This window comes from Pan troglodytes, chromosome 4 (genome assembly GCF_028858775.2).
Source record: "Pan troglodytes isolate AG18354 chromosome 4, NHGRI_mPanTro3-v2.0_pri, whole genome shotgun sequence".
NCBI classification, from domain to species: Eukaryota; Metazoa; Chordata; class Mammalia; order Primates; family Hominidae; genus Pan; species Pan troglodytes.
In genome coordinates, this window is record NC_072402.2 from 35,887,897 (window position 1) to 35,914,958 (window position 27,062).

A 27,062-nucleotide genomic window follows, 5' to 3' on the forward strand; every position below is an offset into this window, starting at 1 on the left:
TGTTTTAAGTGTAGCCATAGGCTTGATAAAGTATTGGTAGATAACTTGGCAGAACCTGACGTCTTTAAAGTAGCAATGTTCAGTTCAGCGTGTAACTCTCTCCCCCTTAATATCTTTTTAGTTTTATCTGAGAAACATACTACATTTTTTTCTCTTTTCTTTCCTTTAAAGGTGGATGCTCAAGTTTGAGGACTGTCATGGGGACTATCAGGTTTTTTAGGCATGTGCTTTCTTTTTCTTCAAATTAAAACCTGTTGTCTGTCTGTCTCTTGTCACTTTTCAGGACAGCCACACTCGGGGCTCTTACAATCAGGGGTCATAAGCTGCTATGTCACCTACCTCACCTTCTCAGCTCTGTCCAGCAAACCTGCAGAAGTAGGTAAGCCAGCCTGTTAGTGGGCTTGTGTTTGCAGTGTGAATACTTTCATTCATGGAGGAATGAGCTGTTGTTTAAATATTGGAGAGGCCATGGAGATAGAGAGCAGAAAGATGGTTACCAGAGGCTGGGAAGGGTTTGGGGGAGGTTTGGGAGGAGGTTAGGATGATTAATGGGTACAAAATAAATAGGAAGAATGAATAAGACCTAGTATTTGATAGCACAACAGGGTGACTATAGTCAAATTTAATTGTACATTTAAAAATAACTAAAAGAGTATAATTGGATTGCTTGTATAACACAAAAGATCAGTGCATGAGGGGATGGGTACCCCATTTTAGATGATGTGATTGTTACATGTTTCACACCTGTATTAAAACATCTCATGTACCACAGAAATATGTACGCCTACTATGTATCCACAAAAATTAAGTTAAAAAATAAAAATAAACGTTAGAAATGTACCAAATCACAGTAGAGAGATGATCTAGACTTTTCCATGAAAAAGTCTTTAACTTGAGCTATGTAAAGGAAAATTCCCTTTTTCGATTCTTCCTGGTGTGTAGGACAGACAGGAGGAAAGGTTTGGCTGTGGAGTTTGCTTTTAGGCCTAAATAACCTCTTAATTTAGTTGTATTTCTTTTCTTTTCTGACTATAGCAGTGGAATAAAGAGTGGAAAGAATGTGGGGGAGTGGGGAGCAGGGAGCAGGATCTGAGCACAGATCCATGATTTACTGGCTATGTGACCTCAAACCACTCGTCTTAAATGACATTTATTTACAGAGACAACAGAACATAGTGATTAGAGCATGAGCTTTGAAGTCGGACTGCCTGGTTTATAGACTGATCCTGCTACTTAAGTAACTTGCAGAAACTTACTTATCCTCTCTATTACTTATGTGTTGTATAAATGTAAATATACACAGACATACATACATATATACATACATACACATAAGCATATATAAATGTATGTTTGAGTATATTTGAGCTTATATAAGTCAAATTAAATAAATGTAGTGTCTAAGAGAATTGAAGTTGTTTCCTCTTTTAAATTTGGAAAGCTGGTGCAATGATAATTTTGAAAGTTTTAGCATATACACATAGTATTTATGGGCTTGTCCTTGTTGCTATTTATAGTGGAAAGTAATGTAAGTGGAGGTCTTAAGTAACTATTGCCTATCCTGGATTTAAGTTTTTTTTAAAATATTCTATCTTGACTCTGTAAGTTTACATAAATTTAGTCTCTTTAAGACTTTCTTTTATGACTGTTTATGTATTAATTTCTGGCTTTAACTTGGATTTTTATTTACAATATTTTTTAAATGGCAGGTATCCCTTTAAAACAGAAAAAAAAGGCTGAGCGTGGTGGCACATGCCTGTAATCTAAGCACCTTGGGAGGCTGAGGCAGGAAGATTGCTTGCAGCCAGGAGCTGAGACCAGCCTTGGCAACATAGCATCTCTACAAAAAAAAAAAAAAAAAAAAAAAAAAAAAAAAGAAAAGAAGTTATTTTAAATTTCAAGTGCTCTACATTTTTTTAATTAGCCTAAGAATAAAGATTCTTGAAACCACAGCATACACAGGGAAGTTTATAGCATTAAATGCCTACATGAAAAAAGCAGAAAGATCACAAATTAACAACCTAACATTGCACCTGGAACTAGAAAATCAAGAAGAAATCAAACCCAAAGTTAGCAGAACAAAAGAAATAACAAAGATCAGGGCTGTGTGAGTTGGCTCATGCTTGTAATCCTAGCACTTTGGGAGGCTGAGGCAGGCAGATCGCAGGAGCCCAGGAGTTTGAGACCAGCCTGGGCAACATGGTGAAACCCTGTCCCTACAAAAAAATACAAAAAATTAGCCAGGCATGGTGGCGCATGTCTGTAGTCCCAGCTACTCTGGAGGCTGAGGTGGGAGGATCACTGGAGCCCCAGAGGTTGAGGCTGCAGTGAGCTGTGAGCTCTTATTGCACCACTGCACTCTACCCAGGGCAATAGACAGGGACTTTGTCTCAAAAAAATAAAATAAAATAAGGAACTAAATAAAATAAAGACCCCCCTCCCCCCCCAAAAAACCCATGAGAACAATACAGAGGATCAACAAAACAAAAAAAAGGTGGTTTGTTGAAAAGATAAACAAAATTGATAAGCCCCTGGACTAACCAAGAAGAGAGAAGACCAAATCAACAAAATTAGAAATGAAAAAGGAAAAATCACAATAATAACCACAAAAGTACAAAAGATCATTACAGACTATTATGAACTTCCATATACTTACAAACTAGAAAAGCTAGAGGAAATGGATACATTTCTGGAAAGCAAGAAGGAATAGAAATCCTAAACAGGCCAATAATGAGTAGTGATATTGAATCAGTGATTTAAAAAATCTTCCAATAAGAAAAAGCCAGGACCGAATGGAGTCATAGCCAAATCCTACCAAACATATAAGGGAGAACTAATACCAATCCTCCTGAAATTGTGCCAAAAAATGGAGGAGGAGAGAACTCTCCCTGACTCATTATACAAGGCCAGATATATCACCCTGATAACCAAAACCAGACAAGGACACAACAAAAAAAAAAGTACAGACCAATACCCCTGATGAACATAGATGGAAAAATCTTCAACAAAATACTAGCAAACACAATGTAATAGTACATCAGAAGATAATATACCATGATCAAGTGGGTATTATACCATGGATGCAAGAATGGTTCAACATATGCAAATTAATAAATATGATACATCATACATTACATATTACATAAACAGAATTAAAGATAAAAACCATATGATCATTTCAATAGATGCAGAAAAAGCATTTGTTAAAATTCAGCATCTTTTCATGGTAAAAAAAAAAAACCCTCAATAAAGTAGGAACATAACTTAAAATAATAGAAGGAATACAACTTAAAATAATAAAGGTCATATATGATAAGCCCACAGCCAGTATCATACTGAGTGGGGAAAAATGGGAAGCATTACTTTTGAGGACTGAACCAAGATAAGGGTGCCTGCCTTCACCATGCCTATTCACCATAGTACTGGAAGTCCTAGCCAGGACACTCAGGCAAGAGGAAGAAGTAAAAGGTATCCAAATTGGAAGAGAGGAAGTCAAATTGTCGTGTTTATTGATGATGTGATTCTATATCTAGAAAACCCAAAAGGCTCCACCAAAACACTGTTAGATTTGAGTAATGAATTCAGTAATATTGCAGTATACAAAGTCAACATACGAAAATTAGTAGTGTTTTGGCTGGGTGCATTGGCTCACATCTGTAATCCCAGCACTTTGGGAGGGCAGGGTGGGTGGATCATTTGAGGTCGGGAGCTTGAGACCAGCTTGGCCAACATGGTGAGACCTCGTGTCTACTAAAAATACAAAAACTAGCCAGTCGTGGTGGTGTGCACATCTGTAATCCCAACTACTTGGGAGGCTGAGACAGGAGAATCACTTGAACCCAGGAGGGGGAGGGATCTTGGCTCACTAGCCAAGATCGCACTACAGCACCCCTGCACCCCAGCCTGGACAATAGAGTGAAACTCCGCCTCAAAAAAAAAAAAAAGCCAATAGTGTTTCTATACACCAGTAATCATCTAGCAGAGAACCAAATCAAGAAGCCAGTCCCATTTACAATGGCTACAAAAAATAAAATAACTAGGAATAAATTTAACGAAGGAGGTGAAAGATCTTTACAATGAAAACTACTAAACATTGATGAAAAACTTAAAAGGAGGGGCCATGTGTAGTTTCACATCCCTGTGATCCCAGCACTTTGGGAGGCCAAGGTGGGAGGATGGCTTGAGGCCAGGAATTTGAGGCTGGCCTGAGCAACATAGGGAAATCCCATCTCTACAAAAAATTTACAAATTAGCTGAGCGTGGTGGCATGCACCTGTAGTTCTAGCTACTCATGGGTCCGAGGTTGGAGGATCACCTGAGCCCAGGAGCTTGAGGTTATGGTGAGCTATGATCAGGCCACTGTACTCCAGACTGGGTGAAAGAGCAAGACCACGTCTCAAAAAAATAAAAATAAAAAGGATGCAAGCGAATGGAAAGACATCCCATGCTCATGGATCAGGAGAATAAATATTGTTAAAATGACCATATTGCCTAAAGCAGTCTTACAGATTTAGCGCTATCCCTATCAAAATACCAATGACATTTTTCACAGAAAAACAATCCTAAAATTTGTATAGAAACAACAGAGCCAGAATAGCTAAAGCAATCCTAAGCAAAAAGAACAAAACTTGGAGGAATCACACTTCAAAGCTGGAGGAGTCCCGTCTTCAAATTATGCTACAAAGCTACAGTAAGCAAAACAGCATGATATTTGTATAAGAATAGATCCATGGAACCACATAGAGAACCCAGAAGTAAAGCCACATATTTATAGCCATCTGGTCTTTGACAAAGTTGACAAGAACACACACTGGGGAAAGGATACCCTTTTCAATAAGTGGTCCTGGAAAATTTGGATTTCCATATGCTGAACCCCTACTGAACCCCTGTCTCTCACCACATACAAAAATCAACAAAAGGTGGATTAAAGACTTACATGTAAGACCTGAAACTATAAAAATGCTAGAAGAAAACCTAGGAAAACTCTTCTGGATATTGCTCAAGGGAAATAATTCATGACTAAGACCTCAAAAGCACAGACAACAAAAACAAAACCAGACAAATGGAACTATGTTAATCTAATTAGTTTCTGTACAGCAAAAGAAATAATCAACAGAGTGAAGAGACAACCTGCAGAATCAGAGAAAATATTTGCAAACTGTGTCTTATAGGGGAGCAATATGCAGAATTTACAAGGAACTCAATTCAACAACAAAAAACACCAAATAATCCCATTAAAAAGTGGTCAAAGGACATGAATAGACATTTCATTTTTTTTCTAAAGAAGACATATAAATGGCCAACAGGCATTTGAAAAAAAATGCTCAACATTGCTAATCATCAGAGAAATGCAAATTAAAACCATAACTAGATGTCATTTCACACCAGTCAGAATGGCTATTATTAAAAAGACAAAAAGTAACAGATGTTGGTAAGGATGTGGAGAAACGGAAACACTTATACTGTTGATGGGAATGTAAATTAGCATAGCTTCTATGGGAAACAGTGGGAGATTTCTCAGAGAACTAAAAATAGAGCTACCATTTGATCCAGCAATCCCACTACTGGGTAGCTACAAAAAGGAAAATAAATCATTATATCAAAAAGATAACTGCACCTCTGTGTTTATCGCAGCACTGTTCACAATAGCAAAGATAAGGAATCACCTTTAAGTGTCCATCAACAGATGATTGGATAAAGAAAATGTGATTTATATATATATACATATATACACATATATATACACGTGTATATATATACACGTATATATACATATATACACACATATATACGTATATATACACACACATATATACACACACACACATATATATATATATCCACACAATGGAATACTATTCAGCCATAAAAAAGAATGAAATCCTGTCTTTTGTAGCAACATGGATGGAACTGGAAGCCATTATCTTAAGTGAAACAAGCAGACACAGACAAATACTGCATGTTCTCGCTTTTAAGTGGGAGCTAAATAATGTGTACACATGGACATGAGTGTGGAATGATAGTGAAGACTCAAACATAGGAAGGAGGGAGGGGATGGATGGTGAGAAATTACTTAATGGGTAGAATACACATTATTTGGTGATAGATACACTAAAAGCCAAGACTTCACCACTACATGTAAAAAAGTTACACTTGTACCCCATAAATTTATACAAATAATAAAAGATTCCTTAAACCACAGCATACATAGTTATGTTTACTGTTTCAAGTGTAAATACTAGTCATAATTGTAGTCTCACTTCAGACACTTGAAATATGCACGTTTGTAAAGTGGTCTCTAGAGTGTTACTTTATGTTACTTGCTTTGGTGGCAAAGTTGGCAGTCAGACCTAGGTTGGGTGTTCCAAATGGAAGACTCCATGTTAGGTAAAAGGTAAATTACCACTGATGGTTATATTATAGGAATCTTTGTTACGTAGTGTTTAGAATAACTCAGTTTTTCTTACTGTTTCACACTACAACAGTCAACACACAAGGTTTCTGTGACACTAAAATAAGTGGAGATTTCTCCCCACCAGCAAGCAGGCAGTGGACATCAGTTGGGTGTCCTCCAATCCAATTCGGATGCTCTACCTGGAGATAAGGTCACATCCCACAGGTCGAAGGCTCAATTCCACAAAACAGCCCTACCATTCCCACTGGTCACAAGTCCGGCCCTCCAGAACTTCTGACCAACTGTTAGGGCTCCCACAGTTACCCCTTCTTTGGGATGGATTAATTTGATAGAGTGGCTCACAGATCTCAGGAAATACTTATCTTTACTGATTTATTACAAAGGATATTTTAAAGAATACGAATAAACAGGCAGGTAAAAATATATGTAAGGCAAGGTCTCAAAGGGTCCTGAGCTGTCTCCATGGAGTTGGTGTGGCTGGGTTCCTAACATGTGGATGAGGTGGTGTTCACCTTCCTGTAAGCCTCCAGCTCTCAGGAAGCTTTCTGAACCATGTCCTTTTGGGCCTTTTATGGAGACTTCATTACACAGGCATGATTGATTAAATGATTAAACCATTGGCCCTTGGTGATCAACTACCATTCCTCCCATTCCTGGAGTTTGGAGAGTGGGTCTGAAAGTCCCAGCCCTCTAATCCTACGTTGGTCTTTCTGGTGACCAGCCCCCATCCTGAGGCTACCTAGGGGCTGCCAGCCATTAGTCAGTCATTAACATATAAAAAGACACCATTTTGGAGATTTCAAAGATTTTAGGAGTTGCATGCAAGTAAATGCGGATGAAGACCAAATATATATTTCACAATATCTCATGTAGCCACTCACATTAAAAAAAAAACACACCTCAGGAGTTTCCAAGTTACAGACAGAAAGATATCATGATTATCATATCACTTACAGCAAAATGACTTCTCAACTAGTTTAGGAGCTATTGTTGGCTGTTGATTCACCTCAGCACTGCTTGGTATCTGCACCCTACCTCTCTTTAGGGGCTGCCCTGTCAACTGAAAAATGCACCTGACTTCGAGCAAGACTCTTTCCTTAGGTTCTGGATCTGTTTGAGCCCCATGGCACTGATCTGGAATCTGAGGGTCTTGTTCCAAGGATGTGATGATGTGGGAGAATGTTCTTTGAAATAGCAGAAATCCAGTCTGCATGGAAACAGCCTGTAGAGTAGAAGTTTCCAGTGATAAGTGTTCACTGTTCTAAGGAGGTACACCACAGCTACCTGAATTTTCCCAAAATGAGTGCTTCTGTGCGTTACAACTGGCCTTTCTATTTGACTGTGATGACTTTGTTTTTTCTTTACAAGTTCTAGATGAACATGGGAAAAATGTTACAATCTGTGTGCCTGACTTTGGTCAAGACCTGTACAGAGATGAAAACTTGGTGACTATACTGGGGACCAGCCTCTTAATCGGATGTATCTTGTATTCATGGTAAGTCTTGGGAGTTACTCAAGGCCACTTTTGCAGACTTTAAAATTACAGGAAAAGAACTGAAATAACTTTCAGTAGCTGTGAGGCTGCAACCATTTGAGGAGGGGGGAAAATAACCACAAGTAAAAAGGTGAAGAGCATGAACTCATAGTTGAACTTCGTTCACCTTACTTGTTTTTATTTGGGGTAAATAAAGCAAATATATGGTATGTAAATATTTGAACTTCATTTACCTTACTTGTTTTTATTTGGGGTAAATAAAGCAAATATATGGTACGTTGCAGCACCTTTGCCTAACCCCCTTTAAAAGATGGTTGAATAGTAGTTTGCTATACTTTTACTGGAGGGCAGGGGAGCACAAAGTGAAGAAGAGATAGAATGTGCCAGCATGTCCTGGCAGCTTTCTAATCCAAAGGAAATAGCTTTCTTCTGCTGTTGATGGAAAGAGTACAGAGTGCTGTGTGCGTGGTCATTCTGTGCAGACAAGAAATGTTCCTTCTCTTTTCTGCTAAACCCACAATGCTGTTGTTCACTCGGCAAAGCAGCTCCTCCAAAAGTAGATGTGATATATGAGTGGGCTGTGTTTCAGATGCTTGTGGTGGGGGTTATTCCCCCTTTAAAAGGTTTAAAAGGTTGCTAGAGGGAGAAAAGTCAAGGATAAAAATGGCTAGTTAATCTGGATATATATTTTGCTGATAACTAAGCTTCCCTTTAACAGTAACCTTTTCACATTTAGCCTTTACTTCTGTGTTTACGTTTTGTTAATGTTCAGTATAAAAATTCAATTCCATTGAATTCAGCCATAGGCACATGGTAAACTTCGTTTTTACTGAAACGAAATACTCCTGGTGGTGAGAGCTTGTATAAATACAATGTCTTTCTGAGCATGTTGGCATTTTCTCTTAACCTCCTTTAACAACTTCTACTATTAGAAAGGGAACAACAAGGACACAGACCTTTTAGAGTCTATTTGCTCAGGGTCACACATCAAGCAATAAAATGCTTGTTGTTTTACAGGTGGGTGTTAAGATGATGGTTACATACATTCATTCTTGGCCTGTGTGACATAGTGACAGAGTCTCCTTGTTGTTGCAGAATGGACTGTGGTAACTTCTTTCTGGCCTTTCAATTTTATTAATTCCTAAGTTGTTCGCTGAGTACCTACAATATAGGAAGCAGGCTGCGTGGTGCAGTGGCTCACGCCTATAATCCCAGCACTTTGGGAGGCTGAGGCAGGAGGATCACTTGAACCCAGGAATTTGAGACCAGCCTAGACAACATAGCAAGACCCTGTTTCTACCAAAAAAAAGAATCAGGCGTGATGGCACATGCCTGTGGTCCCAGCTACTTGGGAAGCTGAGATGGGAGGATCACTTGAACCCAGGTGTCTAAGGCTGCAGTGAGCTAGGGGTGTCTCCACTCCAGCCTAAGCAACAGAGTGAGACCCTGTCTTTTAAAAAACCAACCATGAAGATATTTGACAGAATAAAATCATGTTTTTGTGGGTTACTGGGTACCAAATGAAAAAAAAATTTGCCCTTGGCCAGGCGCGGTGGCTCACGCTTGTAATCCCAGCACTTTGGGAGGCCAAGGTGGGTGGATCACCTGAGGTTAGGAGTTTGAGACCAGCCTGGCCAACATGGTGAAACCCCATATCTACTAAAAATACAAAAATTAGCGGGGTGTGGTTGTACACACCTGTAATCCCAGCTACTCCGGAGGCTGAGGCTGGAGAATTGCTTGAACCCAGGAGGTGGAGGTTGCAGTGAGCTGAGATCACGCCATTGCACTCCAGCCTGGGTAATGAGAGAAACTCTATCTCAAAAAAAAAAAAAAAAAAAAAAAATTCCCTTTAAATAAAGTAGAGTTTGGATTTACCATAAACCCTTCAATGGAAAAGATGGCAAAAATTCTTCTTAGCCTGCTGCATAATGGTTACCACACATAGGGCATTTCACAACATGGAATTTTCACCCTATCATATTTTCTCAATATTTCTAGCAGGTATAAAGAATTCTTCTGAGTTGGCCCTTGAGTGAGAGATGATAAATAAAATGTTGTCTCTTACAGGACTGAGGTACCATAGTGGAGATTGGTAAGGGCTGGTCTGATATTCCCAAAAGATGTCAATTTTCAAAGTTGATAGCTACTAAAAAAAAAAAATCTGTCTAAATACCAGCAACAAACATTGTTATTGAATGCGTAAACCACAAAACTGCAGTGTCTGGTGGGATGAGAACATATAAAACTGCAGCCCCTACAAAGTGGAGATGAGGATGACCAGTCTGCTCTGTGGGGTACTTCTGTAATCTGTAGGCAAGAGCACACTCTGTGGGCTGGGCCGCCTAGGAGTTAGTTCCCCCGGGGTCCACGTGATTGATGTTTGCTGTAATTACTCACTGCAGCTCTTCGAGGGGTCAGCTTTAAGAACACTAAATTCAGGCTTTGTAGGGTCTGGGAATAAAGGAATGCTGTAGGGGTGGGAGTTAGCCCAACTAGGGTTTTTTCAGATCTGGACTTCTGAAGAGTTTGTTTTCCTTCCTGACTCAGAGGAATGAAAGTTTGGAGGATGTTACAAAAAGGCCACATCGTCCGTGTGGGAACTGTCATTTGAACATAATTGCAGGAATATCTAGGATTCTTGATAGAAATTGCAGGAAGCCAGAGACTATTATAGATAGTATGTAGATTAAAAGGAGAAGAAGGCCAAGATTGCCTGGGGTCCACTCTTTTGTAAAGTTGTAGAAGACTGGAAATCTCCCTAGCTCCTAAACACTCGCATTGTTCGGGGCCCTCTTGTATGCGGTGGAATGGAGGGACGAGGTTCGAACTTGTAGTAAAGATCCTTGCTGCTTGGCTTTGACTCTGGACTCTGGTGGTCTTCTTTGGGGAACTAACGGTCTGGGCATAACACTCTTTCCCTTCGCCCTCCAGAGCCCCCAAGCCCCACCCCCAAATACTTGTTTCCTTTGGGGTATCTCCGTCCTGACTCTTGCAGCTGGGGTACTCTCTAGGAGTATGTTTTAATGTTTGTAGCCTCAGCTCAGAAGAAGGGCTCAACCCAAACCTACTCCCTGCCTTTCTGCCTGGGGCTGCCTTCTCTCCAGAGCCTCCTTCCATTGCACCCAGGAATCATTGCTGTGAAAGAACATCATAGCTTGGACCCCATGTAAGCCCTCACCTTGGTCCACTTGTGGGAATTCTCTGATAGCTCTTTTTATTTTTTTAGATAAAAAAAAATGTTTTAAGGCAAGTTCTCACTATGTTACCCAGGCTGGGTAAACTGTCCTTAAGGGATCCTCCTGCCTCAGCCTCCCAAGTAGCTGGGACTACAGGCATAACCATGGCACCTGGCATTCTGAGGGTTTTCTGTCTCTCTCTCTCTCCCTCCTCCTTTCTTCCTTTTTTTTTTTTTTTTTTTTTTTTTTTTGAGGCGGAGTTTTGCTCTTTCGCCCAGGCTGGAGTGCAATGGCAGGATCTCAGCTCACTGCAACCTCCGCCTCCCAGGTTCAAGCGATTCTCCTGCCTCAGCCTCCTGAGGAGCTGGGATTATAGGCGCATGCCACCACGCCACCATGCCCAGCTAATTTTTGTATTTTTAGTAGAGACGGGGTTTCACCATGTTGGTCAGGCTGGTCTCGAACTCCCAACCTCAGGTGATCTGCCCGCCTTGGCCTCCCAAAGTGCTGGGATTACAGGCGTGAGCCACCATGCCCAGCCCTGATGGCTCTTTCTATAGGCGCATCCCTCCACACCCCTTTAGTCTGGAGCTTTGCTGTGACAAATCCTGGCCTCCACGAACTATTTCTTAATTCCTCCCTTGGTCTCTGGATTTTGATTGAAATTGTTATTCTGTTGCCTTCAACTTCAAACTGTCAGCCTGGACAGGATCCCGGAGTTGATCAGGTCAGTCTCCTCATTGTACAAGTAAGGAAGCATGGAGCCTATACCTGTAGCTCTCTACTCCCAACTTCGGGCAACCTTTCCTTGAGGCTCCTTTGCGGGAGTATTTAGGGACACTGGTGGATAGTCTCTCCCCGGCTCTTTTTCCTCAGATGGCTTGGTGTAATGTCCCCTGAGGGAGAAAGATAAACTGGATGACTTGCGTAATTATATTATTACAAGGCATTTGCACTATAAAGTTTCCTGACCATTCCACTTTTATCTGTGTTTAAGAGAAAAAATAATTATTAATATTGAACCATCTTTGAAGATATCCTTTTAAATATAAAACTGGAAAAAGTAAGAATTTTTATTCAATGTCAAACAACTTCCCAGTTTGAAGTGGGGAGGTTCGCAGGTTGGTGTGATAGCATTGCCGAGGGGATTGTTCTACATTAAAAAAAGTTGGGAAATCAAAGAAGAATATTTATTTTTTTGGTACATTCTGGGCCTTTATGGGGGGTGGGGAAATTTGTATCTTCCCCACCAGGAGGGGTGAGATTTGTATCTTCATTTTGGGAATTCTGCTCTGGCCTGCCTGCCAGCTAGAAATCTTCAAGTTAGAAATCTTCCACCCCGTGGCCAGGCGTGATGGCTCATGCCTGTAATCCCAGCACTTTGGGAAGGCGAGGCGGGTGGATCCTCTGAGGTCAGGAGTTCAAGACCAGCCTGACCAAAATGGAGAAACCCCATCTGTACTAAAAATACAAAATTAGCCAGGCATGGTGGTGCATGCCTGTAACCCCAGCTACTCGGGAGGCTGAGACAGGAGAATCGTTTGAACCCAGAAGACAGAGGTTGTGGTGAGCCGACATCGAGCCATTGCACTCCAGCCTGGGCAAAAAGAGTGAAACTCCATCTCCAAAAAAAAAAAAAAGAAAAAGAAATCTTCCACCCCATGCCCCAGGTTCACAGAGAGCTCAGGTCTCCTTTGGGTTCTATAGCACAGGGGAGCATGACTGATCTTCATCATTGCACAAAGGCTGGGAATAGTCATGGGATCTGTCAAGGGCCTGTCCTGTACGTTTGTCAGGGAGTCGGGATGCGTGATCTCCAGGAAGGTTTGGACGTGTTATTTAGAGATTTTCTGTGGTCTAGTGGACTTTGGCCAGCTTCAAAAGCATCTGCAGTGCCAGTGTTGAGGGGCACCTGCATTGTGCATTCTTCTGCCAGTGTGAAGGGGTTCTGGGCACTGTAGTGGTTCTGCAGGGAAACAGGACACGGCTTTTTTTTTTTTTTTTTTTGGCTGTCACCATGACTGCAGAGCACTGCTGGCATTTTGGCTGGGTTGGGGTGGGGTGGCAGCAGGCAGAGACAGTAAACACGCTGTGGTGTGTTAGGCATTCTCCGTACAATAAAGCATTGTCTTAACCCAATGCTGTAAGTCTTCTCCTATCCCCACGGGAAATACTGGGTTAAAGTCACACCTATCTTAGCACAGGAAGAGGTAAGGCTTATAGGTAACCCAGAAATTGTTTTATAGCAATTTGTGCTGTGCTCACCAAACAGTGGTCTTTGTAATAGCCTGAATGCAGTTAATAAGAATTTCCTAGGCTTTAAGAGCTTATAAAAAAAAAACCTTTTCTTGATAATTCCAAGAAGAGTGTTGTATGGAGAAAGGCTACAACTGAATAAAGATCTTTTTTTTTTTTCCTGCAACATCTGCCTCCCGGGTTCAAGCAATTCTCTTGCCTCAGTCTCCCGAGTAGCTGGGATTACAGGCGCCCCCCACCATGCCCGGCTAATTTTTATATTTTTAGTAGAGACAGGGTCTCACCATGTTGGCTAGGCTGGTCTCGAATTCCTGACCTCAGGTGATCTGCCCACTTCGGCCTCCCAAAGTGTTGGGATTACAGATGTGAGCCACCACGCCCGGCACCTGAATAAAGATCTTAATGTAGGGTAACATCTACCTGTAGAAGTCACATGGCATTAATGATGCTCTGAATGTAGTTCTTTTTAAAAGTAAAATCAAAACCTTCCCCATGTTAGGCCTCTTTGATGGTGAAGTGGCAAAGGCGCCCAAATCAAGAGCTTTGTTTTCTGGAAATTACGTTAACCCAAAGAATTTATAGAGTAGAATATTTACTCTGAGGCTTTGTTTTTCTTTTTGAGACAGAGTCTCACTTTCTCGCCCAGGCTAGAGTACAGTAGCGTGATCTCAGCTCACTGCAACCTCTGCCTCCTGAGTGTCAAGCAATTTTCCTGCCTCAGCCTCCTGAGCAGCTGGGATTACAGCTGCCAGCCACCACACCTGGCTAATTTTTGTATTTTTACTAGAGATGGGGTTTTGCCATGTTGGCCAGGCTGGTCTGGAACTCCTGACCTCAGGGGATCCACCCGCCTCGGCTTCCCAAAGTGCTAGGATTACAGGCGTGAACCACTGCACCTGGCCTATTCTGAGCCTCGTAAATAATGAATGTTAACCTTTCAAATGAAAATTTCAGATAGTGATCTCTTCCTAAAATTAAAAATTTATATTTTCCCCTGTGAAAACTATACACTGTACTAAATCAAAACTTGTATGCACAGGATATGTGCCACTCTTTTTTTTTTTTTTTGAGACAGGGTCCTTCTGTCACTCAGGCTGAAGTGCACTGGTGTGATCATGCTCACTACAACCTCCCAGGCTCAATTTATTCTCCTACTTCAGCCTCCCCAGTAGCTGGGACTGCAGACATGTGTCACCACACCTGGCTAATTTTTATATTTTTTGTAGAGACAGGGTTTTGCCAAGTTGTCCAAGCTGGTCTCGAACTCCTGGGCTCAAGCGATCTACCTGCCACAGCCTCCCAAAGTGCTGAGATTACAGGTGTGAGCCACCGCACCCAGCTGGGCCACTCTTAAATGTCGGATTAGGTGTTGTGTTTCTTGGGTGCGCAGTCATTGGGAGATGTTTCTGTCTTCCTCTGACCAGGCACAGAGTCAGGAGGTGGAGTGGCATGGGCCTGGATTAGCATCCATCAGTTCAAAGCAGAAATGAAAGTGATGCTGTTGTACTTGAGTGGACCACAAAAGAAACAGTGAACTTGGATATGAGAAAGCTTTTTATTGTTTTTCTCTGTCTCATTGATCTCTCTCCTTGGGAAAGAGGATGAGACTGCGCAGTGTTGCCTCATGGGGTTCGCTGGATTGAGATGAGTGTGTGTCCCCACCTTTCCATGAGCAGACCAGCTTCTTGAGCACCAACACGCCCCGCCCATGTCAGGCCAGCACAGAAGCTACATGACGGCAGGATTGTTGCCTGTGTCACTGAGTCCCCAGTGCTTAGAATCGGGCCTGACACATAGTGGCCTTCAGTAAATATTTGCTAAATCAATCTGTAAAGTTAGCTGGAACCCTAAGTATTGTATATATTTGCTTAAAATGTTCTGTGTTTTTGTTTTGTAGAGATGAGGTCTTGCTATGTTGCTCAGGCTCTTCTCAAACTCCTGGCCTCAAGTGATCCTTCCACCCCTTCCTCTCAGAGTATTACAGGCATGAGCCACCACTTCTGGCCTGTTTTTGTTTTCAGGCCTTGCATGGGGCAAAATAAATTGTTTTGCCCCATGCAAGGCAATTTGTCTAACATTGTACCTTTCTAGGTCTCGGGGAAGTGGCAGAATTTTTTATTACCTCGACTGCTACTCTTCCAAACAGCAAGCCTTGTTCTGCTATAGGCTATCACAGTAAATAACTGCGACTTTTGCTTTCATGCCCTTGCTTTCTGTTGCCATCTCTGGGCTCGTTGCTTTTGATTCCCTCTAAGCAAGACTAGTCAAAGGGAGGGAAAGATAAAGTGAAATTAGAAAACTATTGTAGCATTTGAGGGAGGAGAGGCAAAAAGCAATACTGAAAACCAAGATATCTTACTTCTCTACCTACAACCTTCTTTGCATAAAATGATCTAATGCAATCCATGTAAAATGATATCAACTATAGAATAAGCCAGCCAATTTTGGAATAAGGAGAGGTATTAAAATAGATTGCTTTGATTTAAGTCTCCTGAACGGTAGGTTACATTGAGGCTCTCGTCGGAGCACTGGCCAGCCGGCTTTCCCCTTCATTCCATGTGTTGTAATGTGTTAATATGCCCAGCTGACGTTTTTGTCTGTTTCTTAGTTTGACATCAACAACAAGATCAAGTTCTGACGCTCTGCAGGGGCGATACGCAGCTCCTGAATTGGAAGTAAGTTCATTTCCTTTTCCTGTCCTGCTTCATCTCAGAAGATCCATTTCTCAGGAGGGCCTTTTGTGTTTGTGTCTTTATCAGTCTGCATTCCGTGATCCTGTTTTTCTGCTGAGGAAAGATTTTTGTATAGAAAAATAAATGCTGGCCGGGTGTGGTGGCTCACGCCTGTAATCCCAGCACTTTGGGAGGCCGAGGCGGGTGGATCACCTGAGGTCAGGAGTTCAAGACCAGCCTGGCCAACATGGTGAAACCCCATCTCTACTAAAAATACAAAAATTAGCCAGGCATGGTTGCTCACACCTGTAGTCCCAGCTACTTGGGAGGCTGAGACGCGAGAATCACTTGAACCCTGGTGGCAGAGGTTGCAGTGAGCCAAGATCATACCACTGCACTCCAGCCTGGGCAATAGAGTGACACTTTGACTCGAAAAAATAAAATAAAAAAGAAAAATAAATGCTTTCCTGCTTTCCTTTGTATGCTATGGGATTAAAATGAATCAGTCCATTCTTGATTTTCTGTAAGAAAGCTGGCCTCTTGGGTGGCATCCTGCCGCTCACCCCCAACCAGAGGCTCAGGTAACCTTGTCAGGCTGCACCCTGCGCTCTTCCCTTGCCGTAGTGGAGTCTTGGTGGGTTTTATTTTAACTTCTGATCCACCCACCTGTTTCACACTTGTCTGTGCCCTCCATACACAGCGTGGCTGTGAGATTATGTAATAGCTGTTTGGAAGAAAGGAGAGAGGAAAGGGAAGGAACCATATCTGCTCTGCCTGATGCTGTTGAACGTCGTAGATACATTAACTCATTTGTCAGTTCCATCAGGTGGGCGTTTTGTCAGGTAGAGTGTTATGGACAATACATGCATTGGTTGCCTGCACATCCAAAGCCTCAAGGTGTTCAGCAGATGCCTATCAGTCAACAAAATGTCTGTTATTTTCTTAATTGTGCAAGAGTCTTTCTGGGGCTCTCATCTACCAACATCAGCAAGGTCTAATCAGATGGAGGCAGCCAGGGAAAGACTCAGCTGTGACCTAAGAATGAAAAGAACCAGGGGTTCCAAAGATGGCTAAGACTTAGAGCACTTGCTATGTCCCAGGCACTGTTCTAAGTTCTTCCTATGTGATTTCACTTAATCCTCATAAAAACCCAGTGACGTGCTATTACCTCCATTTTACAGAGGGGAAAACCAGAAGAGTTAAGTCATTTAAGCCTCACAGGTTTTGATTTGCCAGAATATAAACCGTGTACTCTGGCCCCAGGATCTGTGTTCTTGACCACTGCTGCCCAGGAGCTGAGCTGCTGAACCCTGGTCCTTGCTGCTGACTGCAGGCAGCTGGTATCTGGCCACTGCCTGCGTTTTAATAGCTTTCCGTGGATGGAAAAGCCCTGGTGTCTGTCTAGATATGGGCACTTTACTCTGCAGCTGGGTGTCTGGGGTTGGTCTCTCTTGCACCTGACCTGGATATAGTGAGCCATTATGAAGGGCTGTCAATCTGCCAACATCATTCACCAACTCTTTCTGTTGCCTAAAGGAGAAAATTGTGCTGAGTTTGAATAGGTTACTGCCTATTATAGAAAAGAGAATGGTCTGTAGAAGGGGTGTTTGTTCTCACCATTGACTAGGTGACCACCTGCTGAGGTTGCATGGTTATGGTTTCAATGTCTCTATTGTGTACAGAGTTCAAGCTCAAAGAACAGCAGTTCTCCAAGTTAGATTTAAGAGAGGATGTTTTTCTTCTCAGTCCAAGGGAAAATGTCCGAGTGTTTCCTTCTGAACTGGAGAGCATACGGGATGGAAGTTGGTTTGCTCTCCTGCGTCACATTTCACAGGATACAACTTTGAAAGTGAGAGTTCATAGTTTCTTGTGGTAACTTGAACTTCAAAATAACTAAGACCTCAGCATACCGTGTCTTGGGCCCACTGAATGAATTAGTGGTTTTTAGACCATGGCACTTAATCCAAGCTCCTGTTAAGGCTAATACCTCCGTTAAAGGTTTCCTTGCCAAGCAGGGAAACAAGGGCTTGGCCTTGATACACAAATGAGATGAAGGCTCAAGCTCTCATATTCTCATCCTTGGCTCTCTCTTCTTTGTAGTTGAAATATCTTCAGCCACAAAGTGCTAAGGGCCCTGCACTTCCCAGGCTGTCTTAGTACTCTGTTTACCAGAGTCCTTCTGAAATCACATACTTTTTTTCTTTGCTTTTTTTTTTTTTGAGACAGGGCCTCACTCTGTCACCCAGGCTGGAGTGCAGTGGTGGGATCACAGCTTACTGCAGCATCAAACTCATGGGCTTAAGCAGTCTTCCTCCCTCAGTCTTCCAAATAGCTGGGACTATACATAACCTGATTTTTTAAAATTAAGTTTATTGTTTTGAGTAGGTAAGAAATAATGGCCGGGCGCAGTGGCTCACGGCTGTAATCCCAGCACTTTGGGAGGCCGAGGTGGGTGGATCACCTGAGGCCTGGAGTTCGAGACCAGCCTGACCAACATGGAAAAACCCCGTCTCTACTAAAAATACAAAATTAGCCAGGCATGGTGGCACATGCCTGTAATCCCAGCTACTTGGGAGGCTGAGGCAGGATAATTGCTTGAACCCGGGAGGCAGAGGTTGCAGTGAGCCGAGATCGTGCCATTGCACTCCAGCCTGGGCAATAAGAGCAAATCTCCATCTCAGAATAAAAAATATGCAAGGTACCAGAGATGCTTCAAAGGCAAGCATTCCCTCCATCCCTGCCCACGGCCCATGCAACGGCTTGATTTTGATAGGAAACATGGGTAGGCTGCTTCCAGATTCCTTCACTTTACTATTTCAGATCCTACCAGCTTCGCCAAGCTCCTAGATACCACGTGTTACCTATTGTGAATCATGGATCTTGGTGTCCCCATCCTGCATTCGTCTGTTCCAGCTCTGTCACTAAGCTAGTTTGGTGACTTTGGCCAGTTAACCTGCCTGACCTCAGTTTCCTCAGCTGTACTCAGGATAATAATAAGCCCAGTGCAAAGGTCAAAGAGGATTTAATGAAATAACATTGAAAGCAAAGCACGAGAAGGGAGCACCAGGAGAGTGGGGCTCTTGTCACGTTCATTGGGTTTCACATTGAGTTCTCCAGAAGCAGAGGCTGAGGCAGTTTGTTGCGTGGGATATTTATTAAAAGTCAGCACATGTGGAGGGAGAAGGGGAAGGGGAGGCAAAATTGGGCAGAGGGTGAAGTTGAAGGACAGTGCAGCTGGACAAAGCCTCCCTAACCCTAGGAGCCATAAAGGCACGGCCTTTACCCCTGCCATGATCAGCCATTCCATGGCAGTTACCCAGGAAGGGTAAAGGAGCTCCTGTCTCGAGGCTCTGCTGCCAGCATTCATGGTAGCAGGAGCGAGCACCAAGTCCACGGATGAGGATCTCTGTGGCACATCTCCCTCCATGGGGTTTCCTGTCACCAACACCCAGCACACCTGGGAAAGAACAGTCCACATCTTTTGAAGGGATACGGGCAATTCAGGGCCTGGGAGGTGGTTCAAATAAGGGTTACTGCTGCCTTACTGAGGTGGACTAGAAATAGAACACAAGCCGCCTGACTGTTGCTTTTGCTTTCACAGATAGCTCGCTGTTGTTTTTGCTTCAGTCCTGGTGGAGAGGGTAAGCAGAGCGCTTTTATTCTTTGCATCTGTGTGGCATTGCAGACCTATAACTCTAATCTGTAGTCATTTGGGATTCAGACACAAATAACTTGAATAGTAAGGAGAAAGTTTTATTCTAAAGCTGACTTACTACTTATACACTTTTCACATTCTTCCTGAAGGATAGCTGAGTTTTGTTTGTGTTGGTATTCTGGTAGGGAGAATCAGTCCAAATTTTGGTTTAAATGTAAGTTAAATTATACAGTGAGATTTAGAGAATCAGAGAGCACATTTTTTAAAAAGGAGTGATTTGGAAAATACCAAGAGGTCCTGACACCTTATTTTGGGGCCATTTCATTCCTTCACCTTACTTTCCAAGGTGGATTGGAGGATTCCAAGGGCTTGAGAACTAACTCTTGTTTTACTCTCACTTTCTGCTGAGCTTATAGTAAGTTTTATGTCTTTAAGGGTTTTTAAGGGTTCTCTTTCTGTTAAAATAAATGTGGCAGGCCAGGCACGGTGGCTTATGCCTGTAATCCCAGCACTTCGGGAGGCTGAGGTGGGTGGATCACCTGAGGTCAGGAGTTCGAGACCAGCCTGGCCAACATGGCAAAACCCTGTCTCTACTAAAAAACAATACAAAATTAGCCGGGCGTGGTGGCGTGTGCCTGTAATCCCAGCTACTCGGGAGGCTGAGGCAGGAGAATCGCTTGAACCTGGGAGGTGGAGGTTGCAGTGACCCAAGATCATGCCACTGTACTCCAGCCGGGGCAAAAAGAGTGAAACTCCATCTCAAAAAATAAATAAATAAAAATAAATGCGGCATTAGGTAACTCTTCCTGTTACAGAAGTTGCTAGGGTGGAGTGGGGGTTTTGTGCTTAGGGCACAGATTGAAGTTGCCAGAGGGTACAGATGGCTTTCTGGCATCTTTTCTACTGACAGCCCTGTAGAATTAGCGAGCGTGACTTTGCTGAATGGTAAACACACACATTCACTCATTGAGCCTGGGCTCCCTCTGTGCTTCACAGACACTGAAGAGCAGCAGCCGGGGAAGGAGGGACCACGGGTCATTTATGACGAGAAGAAAGGCACCGTCTACATCTACTCCTACTTCCACTTCGTGTTCTTCCTAGCTTCCCTGTATGTGATGATGACCGTCACCAACTGGTTCAAGTGAGTGGCCCATTTGCTTAGGTATTTTTGAAGCAAAGCCTTAAAGTTAAGAGTTAAGTACTGTTCGTGTTTGTTTGTTTGTTGGAGAGACTGTGACGCAAGTCAAATATGGTGTGTTAGATGGTGATGAGTATTGGGGAGAAAAATAAAATTAGGAGAGGGAATTGGGGTAGGGGTGGTGGGAGTGGTGGTTTCAAGCACAGTGATTGGAGAGATTGTTCCTGAAGGAGGAGAGGAGAAGGGAGCTTTAATGCTTCCCAGTGATGCTTTGGGAACTCCTGGGAATTTTTGGCTTGGAAAGCTTAAGAAAAGATGGAGAAGGCTATAATTAAAAAGGCAGATAATAACAAATGTCGAGGAAGTGGAGAAATTGGAACCCTCTTACATTGCTGGTTTGAATGTGAAATCTGCTTTGGAAGAGTTTGGCATCTCCTTAAACAATTAAACATTGAGTTACAATGTAATCCAGCTCTTCCACTACTCCTGAGCGTATACCTAAGACAAAAAGAAAACTAGGTCCACAAAACTTAAACAGTGGTGTTCATACAGGCATCATTGGTGATAATCAGAAAGGGGAAACATCCCAAATGACCATCAGCTGGTGACTGCCTAAACAAAATGTGCTCTATCCATACAGTAAGATACTATTTAGCAGTAAAAAGGAATGAAGGACTGACACATGCTGCCACGTGGCTGAGCCTTGGAAATTGTATGCCAGGCAAAAAAGCCACACACAAGAGACCATGTGATTCCTTTTATATCAACTGTCCAGAGTAGGCAAATTCATAGAGGCAGAAAGTAGATTGGTGAATGCGGGGGGTGGGCTGAGGGGGCCATGGGGAAGGGGAGAGCACCTAAGGGGTGCATGATTTCTTTTGGGGGTGATGAGAATGTTTGGAAATGGGTAGTGTTGATGGTAGCACAAGTCTGTGTATGAATACATTGAAAGCCGTTGAATTATACATTATAAATGGATGTGAATTAGTGAATTGTATCTCAATATATTCCTGCTTTGACCGCGGCTAGGTGTCTTGTTTCCACAGCTACGAAAGTGCCAACATCGAGAGCTTCTTCAGCGGGAGCTGGTCCATCTTCTGGGTCAAGATGGCCTCCTGCTGGATATGCGTGCTGTTGTACCTGTGTACGCTGGTCGCTCCCCTCTGCTGCCCCACCCGGGAGTTCTCTGTGTGATGATATCGGCGGTCCCCTGGGCTTTGTGGGCCTACAGCCTGGAAAGTGCCATCTTTTGAACAGTGTCCCCGAGGCAGGGACTGGCGCCCTGTGCCTGAGTGGGTCTGAAAAAGCTTTGAGAGAAAAAAAAAAAAAAATCTCCTGATTAGCTTTTTACTTTTGAAATTCAAAAAGAAACTACCAGTTTGTCCCAAAGGAATTGAAATTTTCAACCAAACTGATCATGGTTGAAATATCTTACCCCTAGGAACTGGATACCAGTTATGTTGACTTCCTTCTGCATGTTTTTGCCAAAACAGAATTTGGGGCACAGCGTCTTTTCACAGGGATAAAAATATCTTGTGGGGCCAGTCATTCTCATCCTCGGAATAGAAAAACATGCCAAAATCTTGAGTCCCCAGCCCCTAACAGAATCCAGACCCCTCTCACTCACTTCCGCCTCTTACAGCCTTGTCCCCAGGGGGCTTTGAGGACAGGACTCAGCCTGCAGGGCCCCTGGTATTTATAGGGTCCAAGAGGAGGCACCTGCTTTTCAACTGCACCCTCAGTGCTGCCTCTTCATGGCCCCTAAACGTTGCCCTTTGAGGTTGTGATGCTGGGAATCACAGACTTCACTCTCTGCCTGCACCCTTCCCCGAGGTCTCATCTTTTCTGGGTCCCACATCTTTGTAATAATGTGAAAAAGCACAATTTGTCTGATCATCCCCCACGTGGTTCCCCACCTTACTATCACTACCTGATCCGAGTTACTGCAATAAGTACGGCGCTTATTTATGGTGTTATTCACATGATTATAGAACAAGATTCATGTTTTCTCTACCTAAGCAATGGAGGGCTATCATTCTTACTTCTTTGTGCTGTTGATAATGATAATACTTTTAGGACCTTAACTGAAAAGCTGCTTCGTGTTGAAGCCTGCTGCATGCACTGCTCTTTCAGTTGTTGAGGTCAGCCCCTCAGTTTTTTCTCCACCTTGAGGCCTTTGAAACTGTAAAAGCGGAAGACATTTTGTGTTCTGGATCTGTAATGTGACCATACCGTTCAGGTTCATGCTGGCATCCTTGGAGTAGATTTGCTAACGTGAGAATTTCTGAGGTGAGGATCTCAGACACACTGACCAGAAGAAGCTTGTTAGGCAATGTGTGGAAGTGGCCGAATATACTTAAAAAGAGGTGGGCAGAGGCAGGCAGATCACAGACCAGCCTGGCTAACATGGTGAAACCCTGTCTCTACTAAAAATAGAAAAATTAGCCGGGCATGGTAGCGTGTGCCTGTAATGCCAGCTACTCGGAGGCTGAGGCATGAGAATCACTTGAACCCGGGAGGCGGAGGTTGCAGTGAGCCGAGATCACACTGCACAGGAATTTCCAAAATACATACTTGCAAAGTAATACAGAAACGTGACTTTCGGCAGCTACCCAAGATGATGCCTATTTTCAGTGTTGATGTATTCAGGCAGGGAAAAGGTTTACTTGGTGGAAACTCCTGTTAGAATTTCATTCGGGGCGGAAAGAATCTTCTCGAGCTCTCTGTAAGTGAGGATCTAAGAATAAAAGGCTCAGCCTAGTCATTTTTTTCTGTGCCCTACTGTATGAGTTGGGCAGAATTGAGTGCCACCTAAGCTGGGCTTCTGTGTGCCAAAATGCTGGTGGGTGAAATTAGTGAAATTCTTTCTATTCATTCCTTTGCCCTTCTCCCAAGAAAACCCATGGGGAAACAAATTACAGGGGATGAATTCCTTTAGAACTTTCCCTACTTAGAGTGTTTGAGATTCAGTTTCAAAAGGCACTCCATCTGTGTGTGTGGTTTAGAGAGCCTTGTTTTGTAAATTCCATTAAATTTCCTTTTGTAGGGCAGGAGCTCTGTACTCAGCAGTTAAAAGATTCATCTGGAGTCGCAAAATGAAAAGCCGTGTTCTAACCCGAGGAACCGGTTAGGGAACAAGAGCTCCGTGGGCCAGGAATGGGCTCAGGGAGTGGGGCTGCGTGTCACACACAGTAGCTGTGTTGCAGTGGCCTAGGGCCTTGGGGGTTGTCTTTAGGAAACACCCTGAGGGGAAGCAGGTAAAGGGCCTGGGCAGTATTGTGACTAGTTTCATTGTTTTCCTCCTGCTGAGGTCTAGCAGAGCCCTTGCTTTGTCTTTTCGGCTGGGTCTGGCTGCCAGCTGGTGTGATTTGAGAAACTGACCTTACGCCCAGTCAAGGTCGAGCTGACAAGGCCTTGGATTCCTTGGCTGGCCGTGGTTGGCTCTTTCCTCTGCAGAAAGCAGCTTAGGGAAGCCCAAGCAAGGGAGTGTGGCCGGTAGAAGGCCCTCGTCGCTTCCTTCTGGAGCCAGCCCAGCCACCCCACGTTTTCCAGATGCGTGAGTCTGGTTTGTGACATTCCGTTCCCTTCTGCCGGTTGGTCTGATGCAAGAGGAAGAGTTACAGTTGCTCTGAATTTTATTCTCAGCTGAAAATGTTAGCACGTGTATCTGGATGAACAAAACAGATGTGGATGTATCTGAGGACTGAGGGACTATCAATGCAAAGTTAATGTTGATGGTTATTAATTGTGATATACAATACTCAGGTGAGGAGTCAACATTCCTGGATTTAAAGAATCTACAGTTTTGTGCAATTGTGATTTGAGAAACTGGAAACATTGTGCCAATGGCTTTGAGTTGCTATAACAATGGTGTTAATTTGATTAACTCACTGATATCTTTTAAAAATAATAGACATTTGCTTCCTACACCTTTTTGTACATGACCTAAAGAGTATATTCCCAGAAGCTGCTGGTCAGACACATTTAGGGATGACAGTTGAAGAGGACTTTTTTAAAGCTGCATGTGAATATTTCCTCTGTGTCATTTGTCTGATGTAGAAAAGTTTTCCCCTCATTTTTATGAGTAAAAACACTAAGTGGGTGGCAGGGGGGTGGGGGTTCTTATGGGAGTGTCATACCGCGGCATGTTACCTGACTGGAGACTAGAGACTATTTCCATTATAAGCCTTCAGAAACCCAACCACGTCTTTACTGTGTCTAGCTTTTTAAATACTGATTGGTTAGTTTTATTTTTGCCCACAGTTTCTTGGGCAAAAAGGTTCTTCATTTTGTCTGAAAAAGAAATTATTTGCCAGAGGTATTTGGAGCCTCTTTGAAGGGGAGATAGAGTGGGGGTGGGTTGTGGGGAGGGTGGAGTTATTGGGGTTTTGGGGTTCTGTTTCCATACAACATTGTTTATTTCCGATTCCTCAGAAGATCCTTTATTGTGAATAACCTCAGTGTAATGTTAATTTCCCGCCCCCATGTCAAAATTGTCACCCTAAGCCTTTTTTTTTTTTTGGGAGACGGGCTCACTCTGTCAGCCACGCTGGAGTGCAGTGACATGATCTTGACTCATGGCAGGCTTGACCTCCTGGGCTCAAGGACCACCTCCCAAGTAGCTGAGACCACAGGTTTGCCCCATCACACCTGGCCAATTTTTATTTTTTTGTAGAGATGGGGTTGTCCAGGCTGGTCTCAAACTCCTGAGCTCAAGCAATGTGCCCGCCTTGGCTTCCCAAAGTGCTGGGATTATAGGCGTAAACCACTGCACGCAGCCTACCCTCTGCCTTTTTAAGATGATGTATTTATTTAATTTTTGCCATCATTGGTGCTTCACCTTCCTGCGAAGGAAATTCCAGAGCCTGTATTTAAGCTACCTAGGCTTTTACACTCCCTTTATTGCCTTTCCAAATAGTATCTCATTTGGTGTACTCTAGTGTCCTATACCTCTTGGAAACGAAAGAGGGCCCAACCTACAACTAAGAAGGGACAAACCTTGAACTAAGTAAGACCTTACACACCCAGAAAGAACACTGGGCCCTCCTTCTTCAGGGACAATGCAGTAGCCACTTGGCTTGTGGAATTTGCTGAAGGCTATTTTCTGTAACTTGCTAGTTAACTTAGTTTTGTATTTCAGGCAGAGGTGCGCTCTGTAATGTTGGGCCTTTGACTTCACAGTACTGGAGAGCTGTTCACACAGATGTTTAACCTTTCTCTCTCTCTCTCTCTTTTCTTCTTTCTCAACAAATCTTTCACAGAGGCAGTCATTTTGAAAGGTTGAAATATTTGGCCTTTACCAAAGAGCTTTTTTTTTCCTTAAGCAAAATCCTTTCAGAAAGAAACAAATGGGGAAGGGCAGATTAAGAATGCATATGTCCCAATCCACTTCTATAGGAGTTTAATCATATTCACATGAGTAAAATGATGGAAGAACTCTTTAAAGTAATCCTTTGGGATAAAGGATCCTGGGAAGTTCTCTCAGGTAAAGAAAGCTTACAGCAGATTTGTAATATATGTCTGGAGAGCTATTTATAAGAAATTTAAGAGGATTGTTTTGTTTTCCTTTATTAAAGATTTAAGCCTTTTTACTTTGCAAAAAGAAAACTACAAAAGTTTTATAGATATAACTTTGCTAATTTTTTAAACTTTTCTGAAACGATTAGCTGTAGCCAAATTATGTGGTTACGTTTTGCTACATTAGAATTTGAAAATGCAATATGTGTGGTAAATCTACTGTTTGAAATTTATAATGGTCTCTGATATGATTCGAATTTTGGTAACTTTTGAAAGTTATTTTCCCCCTTTAGTCATGGATTTCTATTTGTTTTTTAATGTTAATTTTTCTAGAAAGCATCTGAATTGACTAGGCTTTTCCGATATAAAAAACTCAAAACTTGTTAACTCTGTACTTTAATAAAATTTAAAATTAAAACTGTGTTGTTTTTTTCTCTTCTGCTAGATACATATATAGTTAAAGTACTCAAGTTAGTTGTTTTGCAGAGATGTTGCCTTCAGATGTTAATCAGGTCTCTCAAGTTTCATGGAGTCTATGCTGATCCTTTAATTGACAAATAAAAGATACATATCTGTGGTGTGCAACATGATGTTTTGAAATATGTATATATTCAGGAATAGCCAAATCATGCTAATTAGCATATGCATTACCTCATGTTTTTGTGCTGAGAACATTTAAAATCTACTCACAGTAATTTTTTTTTCTTTTTTTTGGAGACAGAGTCTTGCTCTGTC

The 27,062-nt window shown here is 42.6% G+C and overlaps 1 protein-coding gene across 10 annotated transcripts in view; it reads left to right on the top strand.

Moving 5' to 3' along the window:
- The window catches only part of SERINC5 (serine incorporator 5), a 118,638-nt gene extending 91,893 nt beyond the window's left edge, over nt 1-26,745 (top strand). For 4 of the 10 annotated variants that reach the window (XM_016953077.4, XM_016953079.4, XM_016953081.4 and 1 more), the window contains 6 exons: nt 284-379; nt 7,784-7,910; nt 15,954-16,020; nt 19,619-19,658; nt 20,669-20,813; nt 21,840-26,745. In XM_016953077.4, the coding sequence (XP_016808566.2) occupies nt 284-379; nt 7,784-7,910; nt 15,954-16,020; nt 19,619-19,658; nt 20,669-20,813; nt 21,840-22,149 (785 nt within the window). In that variant the 3' untranslated portion in view covers nt 22,150-26,745. Of the gene's footprint in view, nt 1-283; nt 380-7,783; nt 7,911-15,953; nt 16,021-19,618; nt 19,659-20,668; nt 20,814-21,839 lie in introns of those variants that run through there. The other 6 variants (XM_001136963.7, XM_054684253.2, XM_063811130.1 and 3 more) reach the window with 3 other exon arrangements.
- The last annotated feature ends 317 nt before the right edge of the window (nt 26,746-27,062 follow it).